The sequence below is a fragment of the Ambystoma mexicanum genome, chromosome 3p (assembly GCF_040938575.1).
Source record: "Ambystoma mexicanum isolate Mex_15411 chromosome 3p, UKY_AmexF1_1, whole genome shotgun sequence".
NCBI classification, from domain to species: domain Eukaryota; kingdom Metazoa; phylum Chordata; class Amphibia; order Caudata; family Ambystomatidae; genus Ambystoma; species Ambystoma mexicanum.
In genome coordinates, this window is record NC_090925.1 from 1167371957 (window position 1) to 1167385249 (window position 13293).

Consider the following 13293-nt stretch of genomic DNA (forward strand, 5'->3'; position numbering starts at 1 on the left):
GGCCCGGGGCGGGTTATGGCGGGAAGGCCCCCGTGTCTCGGCAGCAGCATCTGCTGGGCTGTTTGTCCTCTGGGTGTCCGATCGATCCCCTCGTCTCCCTCCGCCTCTGTTCACACCGGATCTCTCACAGGCCGTGGGGGTTGCAGTCTCCGCACTGTGGATCTGGAGGGCGCCCCTCGTCGCACGGCGAGCCTGCAGTTCCAGTTCGGGTTTGGACGGTTCAGCAGTATCGTGGCCCCTGTCACAGGGGCGGGCTATGGTAGGCAGCCCTCCGTGCGACGCGTCGGCAGCAGCGACAGCCGAGCAGTCTGGCCCGCAGGTGATTGTTTTTCAAGCAAGGTCGCTCGTTTTCTGGGGCCCGCTGCCACCTCACAGCGGGGACACCCGCAAGGCCACGCCCGCTCACTGATGGGGAGAAGGCAGCGACTTCGACCACGCTCGCACTGCACCCCAGTGCACGGCAAACCAGCGCCCGCACTGGCGGTCTCTCTCACGTTGTCTCAGCAATCGTATGGGGCTTCCTCCCAGGATGACTTCACTGCTGCTGCACGGCGCCCCAGGTCAGTTGCCGCGTACGGCGGCCATTTTGTCGATCCCGCGCGCTGCGGGCCTCGCTTCTTCTAGGCGTCTCAGCCAGGGTTTCCCGCACCGATTTCGGTCCGGGATCAGGTGGTTTTGCTCCGCAGTAGTTCTTGCCTCACCAGGGCGATTTTGGTCCTCACAGGTCAGTGATTATGGCAGGAATTCAGCAGGATCTTGCTGGCGGCCCCGGAGCGATGCGAGATCACGTCTGCATCGTCTGCCCGCTGGCCACGCCCCCTTTTGCTTCATTATTGCCGCAAACGCAAGCACAGGTGGCATCCATTTCACAAAATGGATGCCCTCTAGTGCTTGCAATTTCAAAGTTTGAGCTTCATTTGCTCGAAACTTTGCATAGGGGCTTAAAAAATATATATATTTTAGGTATTTGTTTTATTATTGTCCATCTTTTTGACCAATAATATTTCTGAACGAACTATTCCTTTAAATCGTGGTCCGGGGGGACTGGTGCCTGGCTATTCGGCCTCCGAGTACAGGGTACTGGTGATTCGAACAAGGCAGGTCCGGGAAGGCGATTGGCAAACTGGTTGGCCCCACCAGCTCAAGGGAAGAAGGCTCTTGCAGATGAAGATCTTCTGTCGTCGTGTGGAGAAAAGTGGTGAAACAATGCAGCAGGGCTTCACCGGTGGTTCAGTCGTTGCAGGGGTCTTTGGCTTCTCTCCTCTCCGGCTTCTTAGTTCCAGTAGCAACGTCTTGCTCTTCCAGTCCTCAGGACTTCCAGTCCTCAGGACCCTGCTTTTATGCAAAAAGATCCCCATTCATACTGCCTAGCTGTCACTCCCACAGTGGAGTGGTCATCCTTGACGGGAGACCATCCAGACTATCTGGATAGAGTGCGACATGGGTTGCTGAGGCAACCCTATCCAGGGGTCCTACTCCCCCTCCCACACAATGGACCCACCCCAGACTCAGTGGCGCCGGAAGGAGGGCTTCTTGGCAGAAGCCCGCCAAACGGACGAACAAAGGATCCCCGACCTGGGTTAGGAGTTTAGAGAAAGACACAAGAAAGAATTTTTATTAAAGTTCTAGCAAATAAAACCTACCGGAGAAAAGTTAGTATAAAAATAAACCGGCGGTATGTTAGAGGCTGTCAGAAAATGTGGTAGCTTCGAAAAATGGGAAAATCCCATAGTGAAAATATTTGCGGTCGAATATTTACAGTAGTAACCACTGCCACCAGCCAGAAACTTTTGAGAGAGGAACTGTAAGGTACCCTCTCGAAAATGAACATAAGGGAAAAACTATTAACCCTTTCCAGTACCTCCATAGTAAGATGGGTTGTACCGGTTCAGTTCATAAAAATTGACTAGTAAAGTCAATTGGGACTTTACATGCCCTGGTAGACAGTAGTCAGTCCCAGGGTATGGAGTCTATGTTTGGGGGTTGCTACGACACCCCTGTGTCACTGCACATAGGGTGCTGTGTAACACATGTGAATAAATAAATGTCCCGGGAGGATAGCTCAGCGGCAGCGTGCGCGTCTTGGAAGCAAGACGACACGAAGCAACAACAGGTTCGATACCCGGGTCCGCGCTTAGAAACCTCTGGGTGTTTAAGCGCGTTATAAATACGTAACTAAGACAAAAAAAAACAATTACGCAATTAAGAAAAACAAACAATTCCTGTAACAGCGCCTCGATGCCTGCGGGCTGTGTGAGCGCTTTATAAATGTAAAATAAAATAAAATAAAAAAAAAAGATGGTTCCTAAATCCCCATAGACAATAAACACAAAAATAGCAAAAATGCCTAAGAGTGGGAAAAAGAGTCTCATTCTTTGCAGGAGAAAAGAAACAAACCCTTCAAATCCAGCAAAGCTGCTGCAGGACTCTATAGGTAAGGGAAATTAGCCATAGAATGAGAATTCTCCCTAACAGCCCTCTATCCCCCAGGTCCCTAGCCTTAAAATCATGCCTCCTGCTCCCCACTTACCTGTATTTCCTCTACACGGCCGCTCTGTCCCTGCATCGCGAGATCCGCCTCCCCTTTAAGGGGCAGAACTTCCACTGCAGGATCGGTTTTTTTCTTCTGAAAATCCTTCTCACTTGCTTTTTTTATGGAAGCGGGGACATCCCCCGCCCCTGAATTCCCCCAATGTCAAAGGATACCCCTGTGCCACAACCCCATAGCTCTCAACTCACACGCTTTTGGTGGGTGTCACCTGCCTTGTAAAGAGCTGACTCTACCGCCAAGCCTCCTGCATGCCGATTCGTTTGAATGGGCTCTCACCCGCCAAAAACAGAATCAGGGGTTTTCACCCGCATTTGCTACACAAATAGTCGAGAGCTATGCAACCCTGTCGACATTTTGGGTTTCTTTTTTTTACACCGGCGAATTCGTTATTTTCTGAATGCGGTTTGTTACATAGATTCGATATGTTAGTACAATACCCGTAAAGCTCACACTCAGTATAGTCAAGGCTTGTCAGTCATTTTTTATTGTACAGTTATTTGTGTAAGGGGCAGTAGTCTTTATTAAGGTATAGGCGACATAAATTGGGCTATTCTATAAAGTGCACGAAAGGGGATTGCTAACGTATTTCTGGTCCCAGATAATTGTTGTTGAAGATGACCTGATGTCATTTAATGTTCTCAATAACATTTAAGAACGTTGGTCGTGTATAGAATACATTATTTTAAGACGCAACTCTTATTGAGTTGTCAATTATTTCTATTACAGTGAATATGTTTGTTTACTATGAAAACTTTCCTCTCCAAGATGGCTAGTAAGTTGTAGACTCTATGACTCATTAGTAATGCTGTCCTCTTTCTATGTTTACTACTGCTAGCCACTCTCCATTGTGTACTACTTGCAGACTGGGCAGGTGCTGAATGATAGGGGAGGAGGGCTGCGCTCACCACCTGTCACTGTACCTACGGCCATGGACCTCCCGCTCTCGCCTGATACCGGAGACAGCGGTACCCCTTCCCTAATTCCCGCGTCCATTAATGCCACGCCCGGCCCATCCAGCTTTTGTCACGCAGCTCCTACGGCCGATGCCCCCATGTCTGCCTCCCAGAAGAGAGCCGAGGCCCGCAGGCGGAAGCTGTTGCTCAATTCCGAGGAGCGGATGAACCGCATCATGGGCTACAAGACGCCGGTGGCCAAAGGTGAGTGCAAAACACGCCATACACGCAGGCAGAGCGTAATTTCTGTTACAGGTCCATCTCGTTTAATACACGACCGTCACTGTTAGGGCAGGGGACGATACCCCGATTTAGTCAGGATTTACCGTATTTTGAGAGCTTTGCCCGGTTAACCGACAATAAATCCGGATTTTATCTCTTTCCTGAGGCGACGTTCAGAGTTTGAAGACCCAGTGGCAATGCAAGCGGTTGGGGTTTTAAGGTGTGCCAGCCAGAGATGAATGGGTTTCCTGCATTGCTCCTTCCATCTGTGATTTACAGCTCCGTTGGTAGACGAGGGCCTCCCAGTAGGCATCAATTAACGTAAAATGGGTCAGGGGCGAGTTCACTATAAGCCTTATAGTGAACTCGCCCCTGACCCATTTTACATTAAGTATAAGGAGACCCTTTCGTGTGCAAAACTCCAAGTCTTCGTGCAAAGCGGTAACGTAGGGGCTGATATATATTTTATAGCCATATTGATTGATATTTTATTTCTATCGCGCTCATACACAAGTGTTTCAGAGCGCGACCAGGCAGGGAAAGGGAACAGGGGAAAACAAAAACAACGATCTTACTAGGCCCAGTGACATTGAGAACGTGCAAGTGCAGGGTAGAGGGAGAAGTGCATGGAAGGGGGAACAAAAGGAGAGTGCGGAGCGAGACGGAAAATAAACAAAAATCATAATAAAATAATAAATAAAAAGGCAACAAACAATGGGAGTGCCAGCAAGTGGCAAGTGCTGGGTTTGGCAGCAGGCTGTGTAGGTCTGAAAGTGCAGGAAGAAAAGGGGAGGGCTGTATGGGTACAGGTACAGACCCCAGTGCAGGGGGTGGCAAGATGAGCAGGTACCTGGGCCCAGAGGACAGAGGGTGGCCAGGTGCATGGTGCTGAGGGAGAGCAGAATCAACAGGGGAGAGGGGAGGAGAAGGCAGAAGCAAAGAGGAAGGTGTTGAGGTGCTTTCGGAACCGGAGATGGTTCTCCTCAAGTTTTAGAGTGGCAGGGAGGCTGGTCCACAGGGAGGCCCCAGCCGAAGACAGAGATCTACCGCCAGCTCGTTTCTTTGAGAAACGACTGACCCTGAGGCAGTTGGAGGAGCGGAGTGCTCGAGATGGGAGGTATTTGCGGAGGGATAGCTGAAGGTATGTTTGACCCAGGCCCCAGAAAGCCTTGTGGACAATGCAGAGGGTTTTGAATTTAATCCTTGCATCCACAGGGAGCCAGTGGAGAGATTTCAGAGCTTCAGAGATACGATCCCAGGGCTTGAGGCCAAGGACAAGTGTCTCAGTCCTGTTCTGGATAAGTTGTAAAGGGCGGAGAGTAGAGGCAGGTAGATTAAGGAAGAGGCTGTTGCAATAGTCCAATTTAGAGAGAACCATATGCTTTTTAAAGGCAACCTCATACAATTGGTCTCCTCTCGCTGCCGACCTTTAAAGCTAATCAACTTCAAGTGAGAGTTACACCATTATTTTTCACAGTTTAGTAGTTGCTATATAGGAAACGGGTTTTTTTATATAGCTATTTCACCAGAGCACTTTACATATAACACATTTACATACACTTAACCCAACTGAAATTGGTACTCATTGATCAACCTCGGATGGATGACAGGCTGACTTGGCCTTGCCGGGATTTAAACCAGAGAACTGCAGCTCGCACATGGATTGCATCTGCGAGCGCTCAACCCACTGAGCTATTTTACCGGCATTCATGGCCTCTATGCCCGCATCCAGCTGCAAGCCTGCTACTTGTGAATCTGTATTCAGTCGGGTAACTTAAAATTCGCTGTTGTGTAAGGTAGCCAGAAATTTATAATATTGCTCTGCTCTATCACATGCCTTACAAGTGCAACAGCAGAGATAAAATGGGGATATTTAATAACAGGCTGGTTTTGGCAAAAGGCTAGGCGTAACGGGAAAAAAAGTCAGCTGCAAGTTAGTGTAACCAACTATGGCTCTAAAAATGTCAACAGACGCAATGTCAAATGGCTTCCCATACAAGACAGAATCACTTTCAGAACACTCGTGATCACTCATAAATGCCTCTCCAACACGGCCCCCAAAAATATTGCCGATAAATTCTGCAGAAAAACCTCCACCAGATCCAACTATACTCATTGCCTTAGCATCCCCAAGTTCAGGTTGCAAAACTCGGGTGGCTCCAGCTTCCCTGTCCTGGCAGCAAAAACTTGGAACGCGCTGCCCCAGCTCTAAGGGATGTACCTTCCTTTTCGGCCTTCTGGTTCAAAGTCAAATCCTGGCGCTTTTCGCAAAGCCCTTTATGATTGCACGCCCCCCTTTAGCCATAGTGTATATACCTCTCTGCCTATTTTTTCGCGGGCCTCCACCTATGCATATTTTGTGTATTTGATTCCACTTATGTATATTTTGTATAAATGCCTGTTCTCTGTGTGCTATATTTGTTTTTATTGTACATTCTCTGTAATCTAATCCTATGTATGTAACAAGACTGTGCCACTAAACCAAGCGCCTAGATACCTCCGGACTCAGTGCGCTACACAAGCAAATAAACAAAACTAATTCTATTATTGCTTTGCTATTTATAGTGCCTGATGTAAGGAGTTATGTGAAACTTGCAGCTAGATTTGTGCTACAGGTTCTTTATTCACTGAGCTATTCCATGGATTAACCAGCGTTTAAAGCTTAAAATAAAGCTTCTAGGAAGGTAGGTTTTAACAAGTGTTTTTAAAACTAAAACATTTTCAGAAATTAAATGTCATTTATTCATATTTCGAGATGGGCCAAGTTGCTTAATTTGCGTGTTAAAATCTGAACAGCCTGGCAGTCGCTGGCTCGATTTTTGTCAGAACCAGCTCAGCTTTTCATTTTTCCATGGTCCTTGTTTGTTCATTTATTTTTTAGTGCGCACCAGACCCAGGGGTATTAGGGCGCAGCAGATTACGACAGATACAAATCTTAAAATATTTCTTACAAAACATAGGCAGTGATACACATATGTACAAATTAAACCGTATTGCATGAGATGGGCAAGGGTACGGCAGATGATCAGATTATACACAGAGTGAAATCTATATACAGCAGAATGAAGGTTAAAGATATTTCACTATGCATACATGCATACTACCGAGGAATAGGTAGCCAAGCCAAATTGATGCAATTACTTCTGAAATTCAAGTATGGTTGATCTTCCCTGAGTTGGTGTGGCAGAGAGTTCCAGAGTTTGGCAGCTTTTAAAGAAAAGCTGTTGCCACCTACCTTGGTGAATCTTCATCTTGGAATGGTGAGGCAGTTCCTGTTGCTAAGTCTCAAAGGTCTGATAGATGATCTCCTGTGGAATCTATCCCTGAGAAAGCTGGGGGCGGCATTGTTGAGTTCTTTATGGGTGAGGCAAGCAGTTTTTAGGAAAATTTATGTTTTGCGTCGAGAGCCAGTTATTTTGGTGCCTAGTCACTGAGATATGTGATCTTCTGGTCAGACCAAGTGCAGCTCTTAGGGTGTTATTTTGGAGGATTTGTATCCTCCTGATGATTGATTTATTGTCCTCAATGTAAAGGGCGTTGCAATAACCTAGCCTAAAAAGAATCATGGCTCTGGCTAAGATCCTGCAATTGTCATTCGACAAAAAGGGTTTGCCTGTCCTAATGATTTTACAGGTGTAAGCGGTGGCCGAGGCCTTGATTTCACCTGTTTGTCGAAGGAGCGGGTAGAGTCAAGGTAGAAGCCAAGGGTCTTTACCTCCTTGGCTACCTTGATGATCATAAAAATGTGTTTATATAATTTAGCGAAATGTCATTTTAGCCTAGCATTTTAATTTGTATAATGCAGATTGCTTTTAAAAAGAAGGAATAGTTTATTATAAAAAAAACATGATTTTATTTCTCTCTCCCCTTGCCATTGTACTAACGATTTCATATCTATAAAAGGGGTGTGCCAAGGGACGTGGCTTTCTGAAATTGTGTTCAGGACTTAGTCCGTTTTTTGCTTCAAATAAAGGTGGCCTGCCTGTCCCCCCTCCACAGAGAACCCATCCTACCATTACTATGTAAGTGACGGTGCCAAAGGTGAACTTGCAGGTTAATCCCATGCCCTCCGAGTGTGACTGTTGGTATGGTATTAAGAGACAATGGCAGGGCTGGAAATAGAGCACACCCCTGGTGGCTTTGGGGGCAGCATTATGGTGGCTAGATGTGATCATGGCAGGTACTTGTAGCCTAAAATAACTCATTGTTTTATAGAAATGACTTGCACAAATCACATAATGAGCCAACGTGACGATATATAAACCGTAGTAACATGTTGAGCAAAAAACTAGCATTGTAGCTTTTCTTTCACATCCTGACTGGAAGCCTAAAAACACCAGATGCAAAGTAAATAGCGTCCAAAAGAAATCACCTCAAGAAAGAAAATACATGATTGGTCCACCTCCTCCCAGTAGTAACGTTTTCATGCAGCCTTATGCAACTCTCTCTCATTTATAAACCACCAGAAATGGCACATGGCAATAAATACTCCCATCAATCCACTTGCTCCTGTGTCTGCAGCCATCGAATGTTCCATTTTTATTTATTATTTTTTTTTCTTTGTTTGCATTTATCAAAATATAACCCCCCCCACCCCCTATTGAGGAACCGCATATCCAGACCATATGTCGTCGGGAGCATTACCATTTGTTGTCCATAGAGCCACTTGAGTGTTCAGCAAGTTATGAAATATCCAGCACCCATACATTTTGTGGGCTCCATTGTGTTTTGCTTTTGCTTGGCCACGTGAATGGACCTCAAACTTACCCCCCCCCCCCTAACGCAATCTGTTTTTCAGCGGCCAGCTCCTTTTCCAATCTCGGGACACTCGCCTGTAATTCCACATTCTGTTGGTGCACCTTTTGAAAGGCATGCAACAGGAACCAGCCTATTCTACCTAGAGCCGAACACTCTTTCCCTTTTTCCACAGGCACCCACCTGTTGCAGGCAGCCCACCACCTAAACTGGACTCGCCTCTCCTATACCTGTGTCCCATGTCTCGCTCAGACCTGCACCACAAGCCCAGGTCTGTGCGACTTTGTCATACGGACCCTTGGTCCACCCTCAAGACAGTCTACGCCTGCAGAGCTTCCTTTTTTCTTGAATAGGGAACTCATAATATCCAATGAATATTTCACTTCCCTATCATCAATACCTCACAACAAACACCTTTCACAGTTCAAATTATTGCCATCAATACCAGCACAAAGACCCTACTCACAGCCAAAATGTTTTGATTTTGCTTGGCCATGTGGAGGGACCTCATACTTATGTTCCCCTAGACCCCAACAAAACAAGTTATTGGACTCAGATAGGCAAGAAATCACACTTAGACCAATGTTATAAAGAATAGGCCCTTTATTCACACATTATACATACACACAAACATATATAGTCAATTATATGAAAACATAGAAAAAGAGCATCACCATTAGAATGGTTGCAGAAGACATCTTCATCTCGGCCACCACAACACTGCTTAGTCCCAGAGCAGGTAGTCGGAGAGATCACTCGTACTAAAGGGGTCTGGAGCGGAGCGTCCCCTCTCTCAGCGAGACTGCATCACCTGGGGGTCTTTCCTAAGAGGAATATGGGGGGTGTCCCCGCCTCTCTAGGTTGCCAGACTGCCCTCGGCCGAAGAGCAGACCATAGGCACGAGGAGGCAAGAGTGGAACATTCCAGTTGGAAGTGGGGGGAAAAACCCAGCTTCTCTTCCTTGCCTTCTTTCCCAGTACCCCTTATCACTGCACCTGCAGAATGCTCAGACTCCCTTTCTGGCTAGTCTTTCAGCAGACAATACAACAACTGACATTATGTGACCTTGCCTCCGCTGCAAAAATGTGTTTTACTTACTGAGCCCACGAAAAGTTAGGATTTCATTGTGGTAATGGAAGAGAATGTCCACGCATTGGTGCCATGTTCTTTCAGCTCATTGTTTGCACATGCACTAAACATTGTTGTTCAAAGGGACTTTTTGGAAAATTAATGGTTTCTCCCCATTCCTTCTGAAACCTATCCGCATCCCCTTGGGTCTTATACGGGATCCACTCCATCGCTAGTATGTCCCAAAGTTTACAGAGCCAGCACACCACCGTAGGTGGGCTTTTTTGTTTCCAGTCTTTTGCAATTACCATCCATGCCACTATTAATGAGGTTGTCAAAGCTCTTTTCTTTGGCTTTGAGATTGTGTATCGCTCTCGTTCCACCAACCCACCTAGGCTCTCGGCCAATGAGAGGGGTGGGACCTCTGATACTATTTCATGTAGGAATCTCATAATCTCCTCCAAAAAGCCTTTAACCTTGGGGCAACCCCACCAGATGTGCAACCAGTTTCCCTCCCCCTTGCAACCCCTGCATCACTCCGCGGGCACCAAACTATACATCCTATGTAGTTTACTTGGCAAGGCATAAATTAGTTTTCAAAAATTGATTAGTTTGCTAATTAAATTTTTCTTGATTAGCAAACAAACCCATTTGATTAGCAATTTTGTACTAATGGTTTTAATGCCGCCAAGAAGTTACTTGTACCCATGGTAAAAATGAGCAACAATACAGAAGTTTTGTATACCGCTGAAGTAAGACATTAGTGAGATAAGTCAGGCCATGCAAATTCTTTCTGTAAAATGGTGCATGTCACCACAAACCCACTTTAATTTGGAACACTGCTGCCACCCAGACTGAAACTTTTATTTGACATTTACTGCAAACAAAGTAAAGTTTAGATAAGCTTCCAAAATCCCCCTGCAAAAGGTACTGACCCTTAACCCTTTAAGTGCCATGGGTATTTCCCCCCAGTGCCAGGGCCTTTTTTGGTGATTTCGGTATGTGGCCATTCAATGGCTTGTAACTTTTTTGTTACATGAGATATCTCGGCCAAATTTGGCTTTTTTTTTTTTTTTTTTTTTCCCGCCACATGTAGGCGGTCACAACGCCACCCAGGAATCCTAGGATGCTGTAGGGGGGTGAGAGAAAGTAAGCAAAAAGGGCGAAAATGTTGTGGTTTTCCAATAAAATGATGTACAATGAAGCCTGTGGTTTTTTCTTTGTAAGAGCTAGGAACAAATGGTTTGCTGTGCTGAATTCCCAAATTTCCTGGCTTTCAATAACAGGTTGAGTGGAAACGAAAAAAATATATTTTGATGTGGTTATCAACTGTTTTGTGAGAGGTAGGCGATTTCTGGCAATTTATGCCAATTGGACATGCATGGATGGAATGGAAGAAAAGGGTAGGAAAGCCGAATTGGAGGCCAGAAAGGCATATATTTCAGAAAAGTAGACAAAAATCCAAGTTTAGGAAGGGGTGATTTGCGTAGGTCCGGCAACAACTAGGTAGGGCAAAATGCCATAGATTAGGGGGAAAAGCGGGAAAATGACTGGAAAAAAACAAAAAGGTTTGTAGGGCATGGTTGGCTTGGTACGGCAATGGCTTCTATGTATTTTGAGAAAAGCAATGCTCCGCTACATTCCCCCGACTTACATTAGGAAAGCACACATTTTTTGTGTGCCAAACACTGAGCCATGGTACACAGGAGTTTTATGCTCACGGCCTGAACAGACGCACTTATCATGTGTAAATCGGGAAAACCAATGTGGTAAGGAATGGCAAGCATACATTTTTTGAAAGAGCACAGGCAGACCTTTCCAAGGGTAGGTGACTTGTGTATGGTGCCTAAAGCAGCAACTAAATGTAGGTCACATTTGGGAAATGAAAGGGTTGTGTGACAAAGGGCACCAGCAAATCGGTCAAAACGTTATGAAAACCACACAAACACAACAGATGTTATACTTTCCCGCGTTCCCACAGGTGTCCGGATGAAAACGGTACCTCACATGTGTGGGTGCACCTACCTGGGCGCCAAGGGGAAAGCCTAAAACACAGGTAACCCCAAGTCTGTTTCGACACCTGAATTTGCCACTTTCTCCAGACAAGCACAACATACAGATATGGGCCTCGGGTGGCCAAGCCGCCAAGGAAAACGGGAAACCCCATGCATTTCCGAAAAGAGGACACCCGTGGGAATCCGCAGAGGTATGATTTGCGCAAATCGGCCCAGAATGCATTACCCAGACACCCCCGCAAAGTCCGAAATGTGGGGGGGAAAAACGCATTTTCCTCACATTTCACTCAGCTCGCCCATCAAAACACGCCACCAACACATGGCCTACCGTCCCGCATTCCCACAGGTGTCGCAATGAAAACAGTACCTCACATGTGTGAGTTCACCTACCGGGGGCGCAAAAGGAAACGGGTAACCCACTGGTAACCCCAAGCCTTTCGCTGCTGCCCATTTTGTTCATGTGGGCAACCTACAGATTTGGGCCTAGGCTAGGGTGTCGAAGCCAGCAAGGAAAACTGGGAACCCCATGCATTTCCCAAAAGAGGACACCTGTGGGAATCCACACATGGCCAAATTGGAGCGGCGGCCCATTTTATGCAGCCCTCCCCAGGGGCAGATAAGGGGGGGGGGCTGTCCTGCACTCCTCCCTGTGCTCAGACGTCTGTTCCTAGGAGCAGAAATCTGGTCCCAGGGAGGGCTACAAGGGGTGCCCCCCATTTCCCCTTGGGAGGGAGGGGGAAAGGGCCACCCCCCTTTTCTGTACACTATATCCCTGGTGGCTAGTGGACCCACCCAACATTCCCTTTCGTTATTTTCATTTTTTTTGTTTTTGTTTTGCCCCCTTCCCTGGGGGCAGATGATCAGCCATCTGCCCCCAGGGGGGCCTAACCTGCAGGCCCCATCCTTTGGTAGGCCTGCACACTAATTCCTGGTGGTCCCCCCCCACCCCCTGATTGGATGGGGGGGGCACCTCATGTACTCCTGCCTGGGGGCATAAATCTGTCCCCAGGGAGGGCTACAAGGGGTGCCCCCCCTTTCCACTTGGTGTGGGAGGGGGAGGGCCACCACCATTTCATGGGGGCAAAAAAATCCCAGGCCCCCCCCCACCCCATCCCCTTTATTTTTATTTTTTTATATTTGTCCCCTTCCCTGGGGGCAGATGATCAGCCATCTGCCCCCAGGGTTGTGCACATATGTGCCCCATGCTTTGGAGGCCGGGGGGGAGGACTGCTTACTTGAAGCAGCCCCCCTCCCCCCGAAGTCACAAACAAATCCATGGTGGTCCAGTGGGTTGCTGGTCACGGATCGAGCGCTCTGCGCTGATCCATGACCAGCAATGCGTCATATACATGGTGTCCTTGGAAAGGGGAGAACCTCCCCTTTCCAAGGACACCACTTTTTCCTATATCCTTGGTGGCCTAGTGGGCCCCAAATCCCCTCCTTCCCTCTAATTTTTTACATTTTTTATTTTTTTATTTTCACCCCTGTGGGCAGTGATCATCTGACCCCAGGGTTCTGCAGCGCTGTGGCCCCATGCTTTGGGGCCACAGGGGGAAGGGGGCCTTCCCCTCACATAGCCCGGGGGTTGGATTACAGTTTAGAGCGATCCCTGCAGGGCAGGGATCGCTCAAAACAATGTGCCAAAAAGGACAAGCTCTCTCGTCCTTGGCACTGCACATGCAATTCCAAGGACGAGATATCTCGTCCTTGGCACTGTAGGGGATAAAAT

General features: G+C 47.3%; 1 protein-coding gene across 2 annotated transcripts in view; it reads left to right on the plus strand.

The window, feature by feature from the left end:
- Positions 1-2676: 2676 nt before the first annotated feature.
- Positions 2677-13293, plus strand: part of CAMLG (calcium modulating ligand) — a 207286-nt gene continuing 196669 nt past the window's right edge. Inside the window, exon 1 of one of the 2 annotated variants that reach the window (XR_011304517.1) lies at positions 2677-3708. Coding sequence is in view for 1 of the 2 variants with exons in the window: in XM_069652571.1 (XP_069508672.1) it covers positions 3480-3708 (229 nt within the window). In the remaining variant the exon portion in view is untranslated. The remainder of the gene's footprint in view (positions 3709-13293) is intronic. The other variant, XM_069652571.1, reaches the window with a different exon arrangement.